Below are 21,043 nucleotides of genomic sequence, written 5' to 3' on the forward strand. Positions count from 1 at the left end.
ACCAGACCGACCCGGAGTCGCTGTGACTTTAAATGAGACCAAGTAAATTTTATGTTTTTCTTCCCAAATACCCCCACCCCCCACCCCGCCCGCCCTTGCTCCCTCCTTTGTCCCTCCTTCCTCTCCTTCAGGTCCCGGTCCCTTCCTCCTTCTTGTCTCCCTTTCCTCGATCACCCTCCCCCGCCCTAGCTCTCTCCCTCCCCCATCTGATTAGGCGCAGACGGGGAAGGGTGGGAGTGGTGGGGGAAGCTCTCCCTTTAAGAGGCAGCGTGCAGTGACGAATTGTTGAAATTGCCATTGCAGGATGGCATGCCGCTATAAATTCATTGTTCCACCTCCTCGCATCTTCACAGCGCTCGCGCTGCTCTCCGCGCTCTCTACGGCCGACTGGGGATGACGGCGGGCAGGAAGACACCGCAGCCAAAGGGACTCGGACGCGCTGCTTCACCGGCTCTCCTCAGTCTGCCCCCCACATTTTTGTTTTGATTTTTATGGCTTTTTTCCGTCTCTTTCTTCCCTTCCTCCCGGTTTCAGCAGAGCCGAGGAAACCCTCAAAATAAGAAAGGAAGTGGCCCCGAAGCTTGGAAACTCCGCAGCCAGCCGGTCCGGAGCAGCCAGGGGGCGGGAGGGGGTGCGCACCAGTTGCCCGCCTGATGCGCGATACCTTTTTTTACTTTTCTTGGTGCAACGACCTTGGCTACATTTGGGTTTTCCTCCCTTCCCCGTATTGGCTGAATCTCCACTACCTAGCTTTTTAATTTTATTTCATTTTTTTTTTCCCTTTCTTTTTCTTTACTCCCCTCTTTCCGGAGCACAAATCCAAACATTTTCCAAACCAACAAAGAAAAGTTAGCACGCTGGCACCGCGGCTCGGACAGGCTGGCGCTGCTTCTGGTCCCCCTGCCTCCGACACTTGACTCAACCTTGCAAGCAAGTGTGTGTGTGTGTCCCCATCCCCCCGCCCCGGTAACTTCCCTGGCGAATAACAAATACCCATAAAGTCCCTGTCGCGCAGCCCCTCCCCGCGGGCAGCGCACTATGCGGCTCGGGTGGGCGTCCCTGCTGCTGTGCGCGTTCCGCCTGTCCCTGGCTGCGGCCAGCCGGGCTGAGGCACCTGCCCAGGATAAAGCCCAGCAGTCTCCGGTTGCTGCAGCGGCAGCCCAGCCCCGCGAGCGGCAGGGGGAGGAGGCGCAGGAGCGGTTCGAGCCTCTGGGCCATCCATACCCCCTGGCGCTGCAGCGCAGGAGCAGCGGGCTTGTGCAGAACATCGACCAACTCTACTCCGGCGGCGGAAAGGTGGGCTACCTCGTTTACGCGGGCGGCCGAAGATTTCTCCTGGACTTGGAGAGGGATGGTTCGGTGGGCACTTCTGGCTTCGTGCCCGCAGGAGGCGGGCTAAGCGCACCTCGGCGCCACCCGAGCCACTGCTTTTACAGGGGCACCGTGGACGGCAGTCCTCGCTCCCTGGCTGTTTTTGACCTGTGTGGGGGTCTTGACGGCTTCTTCGCGGTCAAGCACGCGCGCTACACCTTAAAGCCTCTACTGCGGGGACCATGGCCTGAGGGAGAAACCGGGCGCGTGTACGGGGATGGGTCAGCACGGGTCCTTCACGTCTACACCCGTGAAGGTTTCAGCTTCGAAGCCCTGCCGCCACGCGCCAGCTGTGAGACCCCAGCGTCCCGGCCGGGCGTCCACCAGCGCCTCCAGCTTCATAGTAGTCCAGACCGACATACTGCGCTGGCCTCGAAGCTCAGGGACCAGTCCGCTCTCTTGCCTGTGGGGGACCCAGGACCTCAGACCTGGTGGCGGCGTAGGCGCCGCTCCATCTCCCGGGCCCGCCAGGTGGAGCTGCTCCTGGTGGCGGATGCGTCTATGGCGCGGATGTATGGCCGGGGCCTGCAGCATTACCTGCTGACCCTGGCCTCAATTGCCAACAGACTGTACAGCCATGCCAGCATCGAGAACCACATCCGCCTGGTGGTGGTGAAGGTGGTGGTGCTGGGAGAAAATGACAAGAGCTTGGAAGTGAGCAAGAACGCAGCCACCACACTCAAGAACTTTTGCAAATGGCAGCACCAGCACAACCAGCTGGAAGATGACCACGAGGAGCACTATGATGCGGCCATCCTGTTCACCAGGGAGGTAGGTCCAGCTGGGGTGGGTGCACCTGGCGCTGAGATAAGGAGGTAGGTGGAAGGGACAGTCTTGCTGATGGCTTTGTTTCTCCTACAAACCATCTGACACCATGGACTTGTTTAACCGCATCTTGCAGAAAACCCAGGCTGCGAGCTATGCTCCTGTGTTCAGATTAGCTTCCGCAGCAATTCTTGCCTTAGTGACTAGACCTGCTTAGGCAATCAATAATGCTCTGTGTCATCCAGTCTGAGATATATTAATACAGGGCCACAAACACGGTAAAGAGAACTAGAATGCTTCAGAAACTGTACATAGTTAAATGGGAAAGGGGGAAAAGCAAGATTTCTTTTGGAATCATCAATCTTTTGCTTTCCAGTGAAAGCAAACAAATAACTTTGACTAACCTAATGGAAAGGGCTTGTTAGTTCATCCAGATAGTTCATCTGATACTATTCCTTTGCAAATGTCCCTTACTAGTTGAGCTCCTTGTGCAACACAAGTGAAGGAAAGATTTTCCTAAGGACCCCCTTTCCAATCTGGCTTCCTAATGGAATCCTTACTGTCTTAGTTCCTGGGAAGGAAAAAATGTGGGAGGGCCAAAAGGACACAGAAGCCCAATCAGCTGACAGGACAAACTTGTGAGGTTGCTTAACAAGTTCTTTGCTTAGTAGACCAGTAAATCACAAGCACAGTCCTTGCCAACTCAGCGGCCAAGGAAGGGTCACATCCAATTTGCAGGTTGGGGTTTTGGAAGAATGTTTCTGAAGCTCCAGTGCAAACGATCTAGGCAAAGAGTCAAGGCCTGGGGAAAGAGTATTTTCCCAGGATTTCCCCCATTTTAAGGATGACTTTACAGGAAACAAATGGATCTTTATAAGCCCAGAGGCTCTAGGAGGAACACAATATCTGTTTACATGGTTATTAGACCACCACCTTGGTATGACATTAACAGAAAGTCTGGATTAGATTGGGGTCTGGGCTGCTCATAGTTTTGAGCCTCAGTTTTCACAGTTCTGTTTTGACTGGCAGCTTTCTGGATTCTCAAATAACTGGTAAGAATTGACCTTTAAAGTTCATTCTTGAAGTGTTTGAGACTCACCCAGAATAAATGAAGAATTACAAACTTTGAAGTATTATCTAAAATCACGAAATGGAATAAACAAAGGATAAGAAATTAAATGATGCAGGAGGCTTCAGAATCATGCCTTCACTACCCAATTCTTCTATTTTCACTAAGGCACCCATGGTATGAAGGAAAAGTGTTGATAAATTTGGAGTGGTACATGTGGTTCATGGGTGGACATAATGTAAACCACATGTAAACAAAGACATTGAAGGGCAGCACTTTAGAGAGAAACAGGCAGAGCACCCGTGTGGTGCACAATGGAAAATCTTTCTCCTCATTAAGTGATATTCTGGAATCCATCCTTTAATTCCTGTGCACAACATAGGTCTTTGAAACGGTAGAACATTCATTTTGTAGCCGCCCCTATGAAGTTCTCCTGTAAAACTATCCCTTTCTTATTTAGTTTCCAAGTCCCCCCTCCCAACCTTTTTTTTTTTTTTTCATAAGTAACTTTCCATGTCTGGGTTTCCTTGCTTTGCTACATCACAAGAGACTGCCAAGCAGGAAGCTTGGCTAGTTTATGGAAGGAGGCTCCCTAAAGAAATAGGAAAAAAAAATCTTTTGTAGGCATACTGCTCTGAAGAGTAGGTCATTTTAATAATTCATCTTTACTACTAATGTATATTCTAGAATTCTAATATAAGTCAAAATTGATAGAAGGCCCATCACTCCTTGCCCTCTGACCCATAATTTTCTTAATGTTTCCCAGGGGAAAAAAAACCAAACTAGGCAGTGATTGTATATGATGTCTATCTTGCTTTTTCTGGATTTGTTTTTTTTTTTTTTTTTTTTTTTGCTTGGATAGTTAATTCTGTGAAACGCATCCAAACCTTTTAAATGGATGAAAGCAAGGAAGAAATAAATTGACTAGCTATCTTAATTTTAATAAGTACTGTAATAACATACTGTTTTCAAACTGCTTCACACATGAGAAGTATTTGACATGGGTCCTCCCTGGCCTCTTTGCCAAGCAGAAGCATACTTTAAGGAAAGAAAATCTCACTGAGTTTCCAGTTGGCCTTCTAGTCTACCCATTGGAATTCACAAAAACCAGTAGTTTGAAAAGTCAAGTTACAACTAGGTATTATGAATATATGCAGCTAATTTTAAAAGAGTGTTATTAGGTGGCTGAGACAAGTATTTCAAGACCTCTATGCAGTATTCACTTGCGAATATTCCAAATATAGAGTTGATTTTTGCCTCATTCTTCAGAGAGTAAAAAACAGAAAAGGCTGGAAGAGAGATGATCTTGGTTAATCTATCTCATGGAAATCAGATATCTTAAGGCCTTAAGAAAATCTTTCTCCCCTATATCTATTTCAATGAGAAATACACAGAGTTGGCTGCAGGCTTCTACTTTTACAACTCTGTTTTGAATGTAAGAAGTGTGTTGCTTAGCAGCCAGACGCCAAGCCATCAAATCCGTGTTTTGATGGGCTCTGAGTCCAGCTCAAATTTTGTCTCCAGATGTCTTCTTCTAAATTACTTGTTTTTCAGGCATGAAGCAAATGTGTGAGGATATGTTTTCCACTGTATTTACTAGCTGAGGCCACCTTGAACGTTGTATCTGGAAGTCAGCAGAATAGTGTCCATAATTTATCTATCAAACTAATACATTTGCTATCATATCTATACTCCAGCATTTCAATACTGCTATAATTAGAGAAACTTAGCACCCGCCAATTTTCTGGCACAGAAGCCATTTTCATTGTGGAATGGCACTTATGCTGGATTTCACATTACTTCTGCAGTGGAACAGTTGAAATCCAACCTCCCCAGTCTTTATTTTTGCAAGAATCTTTTCTTGTTCCTAACTTCCTCTTTTATTTTAAAGTAATTTATTTAAATATTTAAAGACAAAGTCTTAAACCCATTTTGTAGACAATCCACTCTTTTCTAGAAACAAAAGTCTCTCCAATTGATGACAAAATTGGCGGTTTTTTAAAATCCCACTGACAATTGTGTACCACCAGTGAAAGCTATACCCTGCCATGATTGAAAATATGGAATTGAAACTAAACCAGCTAAGAGACGTGCCATATAAAAAGTTCATTCACTGTCATTAATTATCAGTGTGCACTTTAATACGCTATTGTCCCTGGCTCAAAACTCTCTTCTCCTATTCTGCTTTAGCTTAGGATGCTGGAACTGGAATTTAGACATGTTTCTCCTTTACCACTTCTCAGGTTCTGACAATAGGGGGTGCTAAAGAGAGACCAGAATCTTGAAAGAGTGAGAGGGATGTTTTTTCTCTTTTCGTCCTGCTGACTAGACCATCTGACTCAGTGTCTTATTTGAATTCAAGTCCATTTAAAGAAAATAAAGGAGTCCTTATCAATAAATCATAGCTTATAGTCAATCTTAACTAATAAAAGGCTAAATAACCCTGAAATGGGCAGACTAGTAGCAGATTAAGCAGCTTTAATTAGTATTATTAATATATGACAAATATTGTGAAAAGTCTAAAGTCTATTAGAGACAAGATCTCACAACACACAGGAGATATTGCCTTTCTGTGTTTCTTACTTTGGCATGTGCCTGTGTGTACCTTCCACGTGTAACACACTCACTAGGCAGTGTGGTAGATGCAGGATAGAAAACACCTGGTCCCTGCCTCCTGGGCTTATAACTAGCTGAGAGGATGCAGGCATGTGCATAAATCAGTTCCGTGTTAGGAAAACTGATAAATGCAGTACTAAGCTAAATGCGAAGTCTATGAGAGAAAAAGTGAGAGCACTGTGAATTCTGCCTGTGGATTTTTATGCAGGTCTTATTGTACATGTAGAATTGAATTGGTTTTCAAAAGATGGATAAACTTGACTTAGATTCAACCACCTGTAATCAAGCCCTTTATAGGTACTACCCAGGGGTATAAGCCACATGATCATTAATCTTTCAGCAATCTACAACCACTGTGTCATTCTTTTGGTTTGACAGATAAGGACACTCATGTACAGAGAAACAGATAATCTTAGAGCAACAGCTGACAAATGACACAGAAAGAAGATAGTGCTCTCTAAACTAAAAATATTATCACTAATTTATTCAAACATTCAATATGTTCTTTCTAGGCAGGGATTCTGAGATTTAAAAAGTGGCCACTTTCTTTAGAATCTATTTCAGGAAACAGTGAAGTGGATAATTTTGGTGGAGCATGATGACTTTTATGGTAGATATGGTTGTAGGACATCGGGAAGTGTTGCCGACCACATTTCAGTTCAGGTTTGAAGAAAAGGTAGGCATTAGCCAGGCTCATAAGGAGGAGTTAGGCATTGAGAACACAGTGGACCTTCATGTTCCATGGCTTAGAAGAATTGTGATAATTCTGCAAAATTCAGGGAGTTATCTGTGATGGGATACGGGATGTGAGGGTGGAAAGGACAACTTAGAGAAGACAGTAAGAACCAGATTACAGATACAGAAGAAATTGTATACTGTGTAATTTCAGTTTGCTTGGGCTACCATAACAAGATACCATAGGATGGGTGGCTTGAACAACAGAAATATATTTTCTCTCAGTTTCAGAAACTAGAAAGTTTAAGACCAAAGTTCTAGCCAGTTTGGTTTTGGGTGAGGCCTCTTTTCCTGGCATGTGCTCAGAAGATGTTTCCTCTTTGAGTGCTCTGGGTGCACAGGAGAGTTTGAGAAAGACTGAGCTCTGGTGTCACTTAATGACACCAATCCTATCTGATCAGAGACCTACCCTTATGACCTCATTTAACCCAATTTACCTTTTTATGGGTCCCATCTCCTGATACAGTGGTGTTAGGGTTTAGGAATTCAATTTAGGAATTTAGGGAGGACACAATTCAGTCCATAGCACCATGGCAAGCAGTATATATTATAAACTAAATGCAATGAGAACCAATGAAAAGAATACTAGTGGGAAAACAGCAATGATCTGAGATGTGTTCTAGAATGAGCCCTCTAGCCTAAGTAGCAGGACTGAATGCACTGGAAGCTAGGCTGTCTCAGTCATCTAAACTGAAGGAGCTCATGATGGTCTAAATTAAAATAATGACATTAGGAATTGAGGGGCACAGATTCAGTTAAGAAATGTTAAGGAGTTAGATGTGGATAAATGACTCTTTTCTAGCAGCAAGAATATTTTGGTCTAAGGTTTGTGGATCAAAATATTCATGAGATATGCAGGAAATAGTGGACAGGACTGAGCATGAAGGGTCACTGGAGACAAACAGGAGGGTTGGGTTTCATTGTGCAGGGGTTTGAATGCCAAGCCAAGGTCAGTGTCCAAGAGTGGAGGACTCTCATTAGATTTGTGCTCTAAGAAGGAAACCCGTCACAGTGCAGAATTGGGAAAGTTACTGAGACTCAGGGCCAGTTAAAAGTCTCAGGTGATAGTCCGAGCAGGAAGGAATAATGGGAAGAATAAGAAATAGAGGGCAGCTGCAGTGACTGCCAGTAGATGTGGCAGGAGAGAGAGACAGAGGTAAGTTAATGACACTATCAGGTTTCTCATCCATCACGTCTGTTTTCTGAAATATCCTTTGCAATGAAATTTGAATATTAAGTTGCCCTCCAAAATGACTGAGCTTTACCAGACATACCATAGAGATGAAGACCCTGCTGTTTTTATTTATTAAATTCTATTTATTTATTTATTTAAATTAAAAAATTAAAAATTGCCAATGTAAATGTAAAAGATAAGTTTAACATCAAGAATAACATGCACTGATATGGCAATGCCTTGGTAAGCTAAGACCAGGAAATAAAATGTTTGGTTACAGGTGTGAATTTGACCTTCCCAGTGATCCAACAAGACTTTGGCCACTTGCTGCTTCTGATCTATAATTTCTTCCTCTATAAGTTGGAACGTGTAGTTGGATCAAGCCCTAGAGAACACCTTATCCAGTCTCCTTATATTAATGATAAAGGGACTTTGTCTCAAAGTCTGTAGACTATTTACACAATACTTCTTTTTTCTTATTTGTTGTTTTAAAATACACATTAAAGTGGGGTGTATTTTGATCCCATTCTTGTGGTTGAACATGATACGGAATTATACTGGTCATGTATTCATATATAAACATAGGGAAGTTATGTTTGATTCATTCTATTGTCTTTCCTATTCCCATTTCCCCTCCCTCCCCTTCACTCTCCCCATACTTCTTACTGATAGAGTTAGAATGAAAAAAGTATCAGCTTTCCATGCACCATCTCTAACAGCTTTGCTTCCATTCTTCAGAATGACTCTTCCAGCATCTCAGCCCTTCAATCTCCAATGTGCTTCTTTCTTTTCCCTTTATTTCTCCATATTTATCAGAGAACATGTCCTGTCTAGGAACTCTGGATCCAGACAGCCTTTCTAGATTACCCTGCTAGTCCACCCCCAAAATACTGAAATCCAGTCATAGCAAACTTTTCATCCTTCCCCAAACAGAGCCTGCCTTTTACCACCCATGATGTTTCCACAGATCCTTCCTTATTACAGTACCTTTCTTCCCAGACTGCAAAACCAGCAAAAGTGTCTCTAGTCCTTTGGAACCTTTACTGATTCTCTCTAGGAGAATTCATCAATTCTTCTCCTGTACTCCTGCAACAGTCTACTCATCTTAGCACAGCCTGCTCCCCGCTTGACATATCTGTTGTGCTCACTGGACTATGAGGTTTCTTAAGGGTCAGGATTAGATCTTATTTTATTTGTTCATTGTAGTATCAGCACTTAATACAGTAGGTGGAGGATTATAGGCATGCAGTAGTTGTTTTATGAATAAATGTACCTGGATTCCTTAACTTCTTATCCAGCTGAGCTCTGAATATTGGATATCACCCAGTTGTATCCAGAGGTATGAGTAGAGATAATATAACATGAGTCATGGTAATGATGGGTCTAAAAGTCCCAATTAATATAGTCTGTGTGGAAGGACAAAATAAAACCCTTGTGATTAGGGATTGCTATACAAGTAGCCAAAAAAGTAAATGACACCTCAAGAATAAGATCCATGTTGAGGGCACAGAAATAAAGAGAAGTTGGATTTGATCTGTGCGTACCATATACACGTGTGGAAATATCACACTGAACCCATTCACATTTACAAGTAGCACATGTTAATCAAAGGTAAATTTTTTTAAAAAAAAATCAGAACAAATACACACTGGTGTGCATGTGTATGTGTAATACTTATGATTAAAATATGTACCATCCTATTAATTCTTGTATCACTATTCACGCCTCAGTAAGAGCTGTGTGGAGAGAGGTATAAACAACTCAAGTGTAGATCAACCCTGTTTCCTGCTCTTCCCTTGAGCACCACCCCTGCCCTTACCAGGAGGTAATATTTACAGAAGCAAGTTGCTTTTAATTCCTGTATAAGGTGTTCTTCCTTAACTTGGACTGCTGCCCCTGCAATTGTGGTGGTGTCTATCCTTATCAGAATTTTTATTTCTTTAGCTTCTTATTGCAGCAGTTGCATGGAGCATGGGAGACCCATCTCTCAATCAAGGCATGAAATACTTCAACTCCTGTGATTTGTTCCACTTTGGATATTCACACTTGTTTGGTTCATTTTTCCCACCTGGCACTGAGCACTGGGATTTTCCAAGCCATACTATTCTTTGGGAATTGGTCTCCTCAAGGCAGCATTATTTGTTCCCTGCCTCCCTCCCATCCCCACAAACTGGTCTTGGGCTTTATTAGTACTTCTAAATTCCATAATAAATCACAAGATTTGCCACATGCCAAATCTTCTAAAAGGCATACCTGGTGAATAGTCATAATGTCTGTGATCTCCCTGTCAAATATCTATTGGTCTTTCAGACCATCTCAGATATATTTTTGAGTTAGACACATGTCTCAGTCTTGTAACCCTGCCAATGCCATACCACAAGACCACAGTTAAATCTCTGCATGCTTTTGCAATGCTTCCATTTTGCTAAATCTTCCATTATTGCGCTTTTTTCCAAACAGTGGTGATAATATATTGATCCTATATAAGAAGAGCCGTCTTTAATACAACAAAGATATTCTTTACCTTCAGATCCACAATGAATAAAGCAAAAAAAAGTGTTTGTCAGTACATTTAATTCATTTACCTCTTCCATGATAATCCACATTTCTACAATGACCTCTGACTCCAAATCTAGATTATATAAAAAGATATATAAACACAGATATAGGCTATTACTGCAATAGTACCTGTACTCCTACTCTGAACTTAAAAAATAAATTGTATAAACAAGAAATAAGGTTTGCATCTGTAAAGTTATAAGCAACCACCAGAAAATAGAAACAAACATGTGTGATATGCTGAATTCTTAATAATTTAATACACAGATTAGTTTTCATACATGTAGTTGAACATTGGTTCACAAGGAAACTCAGATGTTCATTGTAAATCTTGAGTGTAAAACAACAAATATATTGCTAAGGCTTGAAATCATGTGAGTGAAATGGAAAGGTTGCCAGTTTGTGATTATAGCTATGGAAATATAATAGTGTGACTATGTAGTCAAGGGATTTAATCAGGGTGGTTGAAAAAATAACAAGTGCTTCTGTTCATAATTTTGTCACATACACACATTTCCATGGCAAAAGGCCAGATGCATTTATTGCAATTCAGAGATGACAAAGAGAGCTGATGGCCCTTAATGAGCAATTGATTAGCAGTAAACAGAGAGATATTAAGAGTCTAGTTGAAATGCCATTCAGAACAGGAAGGCCATTTCCTTTATGGTGGCTCTTTACCCAACCTTATTAGTGAAGAAGGAGTAAGAAGGGAAAATTTACTTCTTGCATTTTATTATTTGATGATTATGAAGCCTAAATTATGAAGAAAAGCATAAATCTTCATACAAAAATTTACAGTCATGCAGAAATAACCTACAAGTATCTAGTAGCTCTCTTAAATGATGACCTGAGATTTGGTCCTAGAACTACTAAAATGATTGGGGAGGTGAGGATTTTTTAAAAAAAATCTATTTTGCTATATTATTATCTCAGAGACTGATTATTATGCAAAAGCATATTCCAATTTCAATTTTAAAAACTACTAATTTGTTCTCAGCAGCTGTAATTTGGGATCCTATGGGATGACATATGAGGATACACAGGAAACTCTGGAGGGTGTTGTGGGTTTGGTGCCTTGATTCACCAAAGCCACTTGGCTGAGATTGCCAATGTCTGCTGCTAAACTAATATAGTGGCCACAGTGTAATCCATCACAGCTGTGAACTCACAATGTACAGATACAATAATGACTTGAAAACACACTAAAGGGGATAAAATAGGATGTATCTTCACTTTGGTTGGATTTTTAGGCAGCCAAATTGGGAAGAATTAGAAGATTGTGTTGGCCTGGGTAGGTGGCACTGGTTGCATGATAATAACAGCCATCTGTGTTGCTCATGGGTAGGGAGGTCCTACTAACAGGCAGCATAGGAAAGGTGTGTGAAAGTCATGTTGAGTCTGACCCTATGTCACCAATAAACTCAATTAACCAAAAATCTACTGAGTTCCTAGTTATGGCAATTAGGGGAAAGCAAAAATGACCGATACATTGAAATAGTACTTTTTATTCAACTTTGCATATTAATTAATATTTTAAAAAATACTTTCCTTGCAGTTATTAACATATGGCTCACTAGAAATACTATCTTATTTTAGGGGATATAAATGTACAACACTATTCTTCAAATTTTATTGAAAATAATAGGTAATAATAGGCAATTTAATGTCTGTTAATTTTTTTAGTAACATTTAAAGAAAAAGCTTATCTTTACAAATCTTTTACACAAAAATTATGGCTGAGCCAGGCACAGTGACACATTGCTATAATCACAGTGGCTCAGGAGACTAAGGAGGATCACAAGTTCATAGCCAGCCTCAATAACTTAGAAAGACCCTAAACAATAAAGCAAGACCCTGACTTAAAATTTAAAAAAAGGAAAGAATTTAACAAGACCCTGTCTTAAAATAAAAAAATAAAAAGGGCTGGAGATGTAGCTCACTGGTAAATTGACCTTGGGTTCAATCCCCAGATCTTCATCCTTTTCAGTATCTTCTTGAGGTTCCTTTCAGCCAAACTATTAGTGAAGTGTGATATCATTTCCCCTTTTGAATCTCTTAAAAGCTATTCAGTGTCTCACCAAAAAAAAAAAAAATCCACGAACCCATATCCATCCCATACGTGTAAATAATACACCTGCATTGTACATATTTTCTGAGAATTGGTCAGGTTGAGAAACACTTAAATGCTGTAAGTGAGAGTGCATATTTTTCTGAAGAAGAAACCCTTGGAATTACAACTCAGTTTGGAATTTCCCTTTCAAGTTACTGAAAAATTTATCTTGTCGTGAATGTGTGGATGTAGTTTTCCCCTGTGACAGAAAGAAAATTATTAGGACAGTCTTCTGATAAATTTAGCATGTTTGGGGGTCAGAATATTAGGGCTTTCCTATGCACAACCGTATGGAAAAGCCATTGTTGACATATCATATGTGCATTATGACTTTTTAAACTACAGCTGTGATTGTAATGGACAAGGTACAATCCTAAGACATGTTTTTAATGTATTTGAGTGCCTTTGTCCTTCTGTGCTTCTGGTCCCAAAGTAGCTCAGAAGAGTCTCTGCCGGGGGGTTTGTCTTTGGAACCTTTCCAAGAGCTGAGCAGGTGATACCATAAACACATCCTAGTCTTGCCATTTGGGGTGAGCAAGTGGCTGGACATGGTGGCTCTTTCTGGATGTAAATTGATTGTAATGATTTCTTTCTTTCTCCTGGGCAGGATTTATGTGGGCATCATTCATGTGACACCCTGGGAATGGCAGACGTGGGGACCATATGTTCTCCGGAGCGCAGCTGCGCTGTGATCGAAGACGATGGCCTCCACGCAGCTTTCACCGTGGCTCACGAAATTGGTATGCAGTGCCTTTTCTCCTCCCTCGCCAAGTCAAACACTTGTAGCAGCTGCAACAGGAACCGAAATATTTGGCAATTAATTCCAGATTTCTTCTGGTTCAGATGTACCCGTTGGGGATTAAATTTGTTTATATTTGCACTTCTAGGGTTAACTAGTATGTGAGAAGGAAGACAAAGTCAGCAACACGGTGTATGTTTCCTCTGACAGTGTCACTTAAACGTTAAAGAGAAACTTGCTACTGCTACTATCTTCTTCCTGTCCTTTTAAGCTTTGCTAAGTGACTCCTAGACGAAATTTGTCACAGTCGCCTATGGAATGCGGAGATGTCCCTTTTGGAAGTCGTTCAGTATAGAACTGACTCATCCAGGGCTAATCAGTTTGCACAGAGATTTAACATGTTTGGCTCTATTGTTGAGTGAGAATAGCAGACTCCCATCAAAGGTAATCAGTAGCTTGTAGAAGATATTCCTGTGTCCTTCTTAATAGCATAGACAAGGGAAACCAAACTCAACAGGGTTTGCTTTAAGATGTCACTTCCCCAATTCGTTTGTTTTAAGAAACATCCAAACCCTACAACTCTAAATTTAGGACTCAGTTTAACTGTTAAAATATGTATGTGCCATAAGGAATACGTGCTTTCTAATCATTGACCTACACTACTATATGTTTGTGAAATTGGCTTAATACTTTGGACTAGGTGTTTGAATTAGACACTCTGAGTTCACTTCTTGCTAAAGTACCTTCTACCTGGATCACATGGGTCCAATTATTTTAACTCTCTCAAAGCTTTAATTTTTATATGTGAAATAATATGAGATAATAATGTCCATTTCATGGAATTATTTCATGGGTATTCATATCCACATGTACTTCTCTTGTGCCTTTTAGTTAAAGAATTCATTTATTTTCTTAATGTATATATCACCTTTTAGCATCATTGTTTTGGTGGGACAAAATATGGTTTGATAATTATTGTAGCTTTAATTTTTTTCTGTGTTTTTTTTTAAACAGATTTAGTTTCTTTAAAGCTAAAACCATAAATTTTAAATGGAAATTAAAACTTCTATTTCACAATCTTGGCAGGCAGAGAATATCTAGCTGTTATATTTCTTTGAGGAGTCAAAGTAACCTCTAAGTAAAGGTATAATCTCATAAGTCCCAATATTATAGCACTTAAATAGAATTAAGTAGTTATGTTTCACCTCTTATGGAATAATCATGACAGTAATGTTCCTAGCACTCCTGACACTCTTATGATCTCAACTACAACAATAAAACACAAACATAAAGTTTTGATATAAATAACTATACAACAATGTCACGGGTGAGTCCACACTCCTTGAGCATCCTTGGCCTCAGGAACCAGATCTGAATTGGAGTGCCAAGTGCTGTCTGAATGTTCTCCGTGTTATGCAAGTGATTTGGGCATGTTGTACTGGAGGAGCTCATAGGCCTGATGGTGTTTTTAAAACATAAGCCATTTGATCTTCAGGGTAAGGGGCTTGTCTTCACTTGTCTCTCACTTATGCCTATGAAACTAGCTAATAACAACACATTCTGATATAGACCGTTAATCAGTATTTATTCCATTATCGGTGTATGTACATGAGTAAGCAGGAGAATGTAGCAAGGGAGCTGCTCAAGGCAACACCCAGATTCTGTAATGGGAATGAAGAAGAATTCATTCAAGTCTTCCAAAGGATTGTAATTAAATGGAGGAGAATTTAAAAGTACACCATTGTTAATCACCACTATATAAAGTGAGAGAAGTCCCATATGAAAGCATCTAAATCCCTCAACAGCCTGATGTGTCTCAGCAGGGTAGAGAAATGATAGGGAATGGGCAGCCAAGCTGGGTTTTGGTGTCATACACCCACAGGACCCTGAGCTCCAGATCCAGCACTTCACTGGAGAGATCAGGCATTCCTTAAGGAAGGACTGTTTCTTCTCTCTTCTGCTCTCTGTAGTGATCTGCTTTCCCAAGATGGCAGCATCTGGGAGGTCTCCTGTAGGAGAAATGCCCTGGCTGTCAACGCAGCTTCTTCAGGACTGCTTTGACTCCCAAGCCAGTTAGGCTGGAATGAGGAGCCTGGCAGTGTCACCTTCTCCAGTCTTCCTGAATTCCTCAGCCAGTGCCTTGGTTATGCCAGCATGCGCACAGTCTGAGTGGTAGAAAGAAAGTCAGATATGATAAGAACAAATGTTATATTAAAACTATATACACATATGCAATGAGAACTTATCTTAATGACACAGGATTATTGGACATAGTTATAGAACAATGTCAGAGAAATGTAGACTTTCATATGCAAAATCAAACCTCAATCTTTGATGTATGATCACATCCTTTGGTCCCCTTTAACTTCTTGGTTGGATCACCTCTGTTTACCTCTTTAAAATTCTCTGTAAATCATTCTCCAATCAAATAGTGCCTGCTTAATTTCCCTTTTTTGGATTATGAATGGCCTAATTTGAGACATATAAGGTCTAGAAATATGGATTTAATTTCCTTTTCATAAAGAAATCTGGCTTTCATTTGCTTTATTTTCTAATTGCTTTATTATTTAATTTTGCTTTTTGCCTAAGTATTACGAACATATGTTATAAAGTATCAGCCAGAAAATTTTTAGAAAATACACAAAATATACCTGATCTTCTGTGTATTATTAAGAGTCTTATCCCTAAATAAATCTTAAACAATACAGCTCACTGATCTGTTTCCAGTGCTTTTATTTTTGGATCTTTGCTTCAAGTCTTCAGCACAGCTTAAGCTCACCGTGCCCTGGATTCAAATTCTGCTGTATTCTTTCCATGGGATTTCCCTTCTTTCCTTTTATTACGTGTTTGTTGCTTTCCAGATTTAGAAGCTGTGTAGATGGGCTATGTATAGTGACAAAAATGACATTTGGAAACATCAGTTTCCCAGTGTTTTGAATATACTTAAGCCTCATTCCAAACTGTGCAGTTTGCTTCATGCAAACAGATAGTATAAATGTGTTACAGAGCTCAAAACACAAGCTGGGAGAAGATTTTCAGGCTCTTCCTATAATTTTTCTACTTTCTTTTTTCTATAAGCAGTAAAAGGATATGTCTGATTAAGAATAACACTTCCATTAACTGGCTTATAAGTTCTCATGGGAGAGTCCAACTGCTTCCTCTTTTTCTACATAGTGGTTTCAAATTTAAGATCAGATTTATTTTTTGAATGAATAAGTGAATCTAAATTTCCTTTTTTATTCTACCCTCTCTACAAGGAAAAAAAATCTACCTTGAGACTCATAAGATAGAGGAAAAAAATGAAATTTTTGTAAATTGCTTAAAGTTAGAATGCCATGGATGGAATAAACAATTCTGAAAAGATACTCTTTCATATACTACATATTAATTGGATTATTTTTTCCTGCTAATTCTTTTTTTAAGAGAGAGAGATATAATTTTTTTAATATTTATTTTTTAGTTTTCAGTGGACACAACATCTTTATTTTATTTTTATGTGGTGCTGAGGATCGAACCCAGTGCCCCGTGTATGCCAGGTGAGCGCGCTACTGCTTGAGCCATTGAGCCACATCCTCAGCCCCTCTGCTAAATCTTAAAAAAAAAAAAAAGACAAGAAAGCAGCTGAGTTTTGGAGGTGCATAATCTACCAATACCAGGCTTCTGGAAAATAACTATTGATTAGTAGGTTATTGGCACTGGCAGTAATACATAAATTGCCTTAACTTCTTAGAGTATTTCAAAAAGTTACTTCCAACCATCAAAAACACAGTCGCCATCCATGCGCCTTGGGTGGAGGTAGGAATGTGTTTACAGCCATTTTACAATCCAAATGTGAACTGCAGAAAGTTTTCAAGTTGATGTAAGTTTACATTTTGAGTTTATATTTTTAACTTGTCAAACTTTTATTATAGACTTGTTATAATAAAGATTTCACCTGCTGCACACATGGTTGTTAAAAACAATAATTTTATTGATGTCAAGCCAGCTTCTAATACACTAGGGAGAACAATCTGATTTTATTTAGATTAATGAAATCCATAATTTGCAAACATGCCAAAGGTTTGCTTTATAGTAGTTAATTATAAAATGTGTTAAGTGAATCTCTGCACTATGAAAGACTCCAATGTGCTTCCTAAGCTAAAGCCAGGCAATTTTAAAAAGTCAAGGCCAAATATTCAGTGAAGACTTGGGAAATAGCCGAGACACAACAGCAGGGTTGCCTGTGTTTTGCTGCGGTTAGAGGGTGTTCTCTGGTTGTGCTGATCAGCCTGTGACTACTCCCATCGATGATTAGATTAAACAAGGCCATGTTTTGAAAAGCTGTGGCAGCCCTTGACACACCATAGTCCAAAGCTAAGTGCACAGCATCAGATGTCCAAACTGGCTGAGGTGAGAAGGAAGCTGGGATTTAACTTGTTATTTATCCCCAAACCCATCGCTTTAATCAATGTGAACGGAACATTTTTTTTCTATCCAGTTTGGAGCAGTGCCACACTGTCTTTTTTGGCCTCAGATGAAAGGTAGGAATAGGTCTTTGCTATATGTCTAACAGTATTGAGTGATTTAGTGCTTGTTAAGTTTTTAAAACATCAAATCCCAATTCGTGTTTCTCTAGGGGAGGCCTCTTGATTTTCTGCTGCATGTGTGGAAATCAAGTTGCAGTTGGCAGAAAAAGGAAAATTGCACTTACTGTGTAATTTGTTTCTCCTCTAGTAACTAGGAATTTTTCTCTTCCCCTCCCAAATCAAGGTGTTTAACGATATTAAAATCACCAAAGACTAGTATACCCATAGTGAGAGCACAATGATCAATGAGGATCTATTAGCAACCCAGTGCCCCGTGCATGCCAGGTAAGAGCGCTACTGCTTGAGCCATTGAGCCACATCCTCAGCCCCTCTGCTAAATCTTAAAAAAAAAAAAAGACAAGAAAGCAGCTGAGTTTTGGAGGTGCATAATCTACCAATACCAGGCTTCTGGAAAACAACTATTGATTAGTAGGTTATTGGCACTGGCAATAATACATAAATTGCCTTAACTTCTTAGAATATTTCAAAAAGCAACTATTACTGCTAGGATAAGATTCAAACTCAACTCCCCTGGCTCCAGAGCTCCAAATTTTTATACTATCCTAAAATGGATGTTTTCTTAGACAGTATTTAGTTTAAAGGAAATAATCTCAAATTTAGTTCAAAAGGACATTGACACAGGTATAAAATGAAAGGAATTATTTTCTTCCAACCAAATTGTGTAACTGATATCATATTTACCATTTATATTTAATTTTTCAAATGGTCATTTGAGAATTTTATCTCTTCTATATAAGGATCTGTGTTTAAACAGTGATCATCCAATTGTTAGAGCTCATGGATGCTTTCTTCAGTTCTAGATTCTGATCCTGTTTGAACTGTTGACTCACATTTTAATCCCTGGCCAAACCTTCTTGTACCTCCATAATCCCAGCTGGAAAATTAGGTAAAATAAAAACATGACCTCATTAAGAAACAGATGCTTCATCTGAGCACTTCTTTCCCAAGTAAACACATTACAGAGCTTCTGGTAACTTTTTTTAGGATGTGGTTCTGTGTCCCCTTGACCATTGGTCAGTTTAGGATCAGGAGACAGGAGTTTGAAATTTAGTTTAATTCGCAGACCAAAGTTCAGAAAAACAAGCAGTTTCCTTCCTGAGGTTAATAGTGTAAGTCAGCCATAACTGTACAGCAATACCTAAGTTGAATAGGAAGCCTGCCTACCAGTTTCCCTTAATGTGTCCTGTCTCCTCCACTTGTTATCACTGATTTTCCAACAGTGAATTCATTGATAAATTTAAAGAGACGCGATGTTCTTTAAATCTCTCTTGGGAATTCAAAAATGAAATTTATTTAACAAAATACATAACCTATGTACCAGTTTAAAAAGAAGATTGTCACACTGGAAGAATATTCAAATGACCAATTGTTTGCTATTTCTACAAGAACAATATAACTGAGAATTGATACTAGGGGCTTTGCTTTGACATAATGCACCATTAAACTTATTTCATTAGTATAATTCAGGAAAAAAAAACCTCTTTCTTGATCTTATTTTGTGGGGTGGGTACTTATTAGCACGGCTTTTGTATGTATTAAGAAGAGATGGATATTTCCTAACAAATTATACCTTGACTTTTGCTGGTGACTTCAAACATCAAAATTTATTTTGAAGTGTGGGAACACCTCACATTTTTCCCAAAACGTCTCTTGAGTCTCTCAGAAAATACTCATGGATTAGATAGTTGTATTATTCTGGAAATTTCACTCTGGCTTCGATCTGTCACTCCCTCCCCAATTTATTTTGAGACCATTATCAAGTGAATACACTATATTAGACTGTTTAGCCTTTCATTACCTCAGAATATCAGGTGAGAAGTTTCCAATTACATCAAGAATTAAGGATTCTCTACAAAAGATAGCATTGTAAACAGAATTGCCCAAGCAAACTTCTTTTCGATGTTTTGCATGTCTGCTAATTACAAATGGCTCTAAATACAAATACTATTTCTTCCCCAAAACAATACTTTGTGATATTTAGCTGAAGCCCCAACAGTGAATGGCTGCCTCTAAATCTCCCTCCACCTTTACTCTCACTAGTTTTCACTCCTTGTTTTACTGAAAGAGCTTTCTCAAAGATCTTTTTTAGCTCCCAGTTCTCCCCACTCTTCTGTTCCTACTTTGTGACTCTGGAGAAGGAAATAACTTCATCTCTTCAAGGGCATGAATTGCCTTTCTCTGAGTTTCTTGATTCCATTCCTATGTCCCTTCCACCAACCTTGCTGCTGTGTATTTCTCTAAAAGCTCACTGTGAAATACAACGTAATGAAAACAACAAACTCCTTTAGTGTTTTAAACGCTTTCTCCAACACTTCTTCAGATGCTCCAAGAGCTGTTTCAGCCTCTGCGGCATGAATGTCTTAAGTCCCATCTGTGGGTGATGCTGCTGGGGCCTGCCTATTTCAGAAATCCTTCATCTCCAGTCCACACCATTCATTATGAACAATCCCATAAATGATTTATGAGCAAATTTCTCCCTGAAAAGGCAGATGTCTGAGACACTTAAGTCCATCCTGTATGATAAGTCTAAATTTTGATTCACCTTTGCGACTGTTTGAAATACACAGTTGTCAGCTGTGATGTTATATTTTAAATTCCTAGAGTCCAGATTTCCTGTATTAGTAAGCATCAGGGTCATAGTGTGAACTCTCATGTAAGCTTCCTTTTAAAGTATCTTCATGCTAGTATGTGGATCTTGTCATTTCAGGGTTCAAGGATATTGGAAAATTTAAGACTGACATTAGACATCTTAGCAAAACTGATAGAGGACTCATATTTTTAAAATTCTACTCCATTTGCTGTTCACATCCTTTAGTATGTGTGTCACATCTTTCCTGAAGAGCATCCAAGCATTCCTCACATTGATCTTCCTTTTCAATTTCCATCCAGCTCCTGAGGGGAAGTCACATGGGTCTCTCACTGTGACCTGGTTCCAGCCACTCTGGAACTCACTGCCTGTTTCAGGGGTGCTCACATGTTCTTCCCATTGCTTGTGACTCTCCCTGCTCTAGAGAGAGTCTGCCTCTCCCAGCCAGCTCATGGGCTTACCCCATGGAGAGCAGAAGGCTCATTTGCTCTTTCAGTTAACCCCCACGCAGTCCATTTCTGCCTGACTCTGGGGATCTTAGAAAATTCACATCTCTTTTCAGCTTTAGAGGAGTGTGGAGCTAAGATTTGTTCATGATCAGCATGGCAATCTTCTCTGGTACAATTTCTTAGATGTAACTTTAGTGGCAATTGAGTTACTGGGAATTGAAATGGAGAAAACTATGTTATATGCATTCATGAATATGTCAGAATGAACTCCATTCTTATGTAT

At 39.9% G+C, this 21,043-nt stretch overlaps 1 protein-coding gene across 1 annotated transcript in view; it reads left to right on the forward strand.

The window, feature by feature from the left end:
* The first annotated feature begins 261 nt into the window (after window positions 1-261).
* Window positions 262-21,043, forward strand: part of Adamts5 (ADAM metallopeptidase with thrombospondin type 1 motif 5) — a 44,004-nt gene continuing 23,222 nt past the window's right edge. The window contains exons 1-2 of the mRNA XM_027929276.2: window positions 262-2,142; window positions 13,007-13,139. Coding sequence (XP_027785077.2) covers window positions 1,039-2,142; window positions 13,007-13,139 — 1,237 coding nt within the window. The 5' untranslated portion in view covers window positions 262-1,038. The remainder of the gene's footprint in view (window positions 2,143-13,006; window positions 13,140-21,043) is intronic.

The sequence above is a fragment of the Marmota flaviventris genome, chromosome 8 (assembly GCF_047511675.1).
Source record: "Marmota flaviventris isolate mMarFla1 chromosome 8, mMarFla1.hap1, whole genome shotgun sequence".
NCBI lineage: Eukaryota > Metazoa > Chordata > Mammalia > Rodentia > Sciuridae > Marmota > Marmota flaviventris.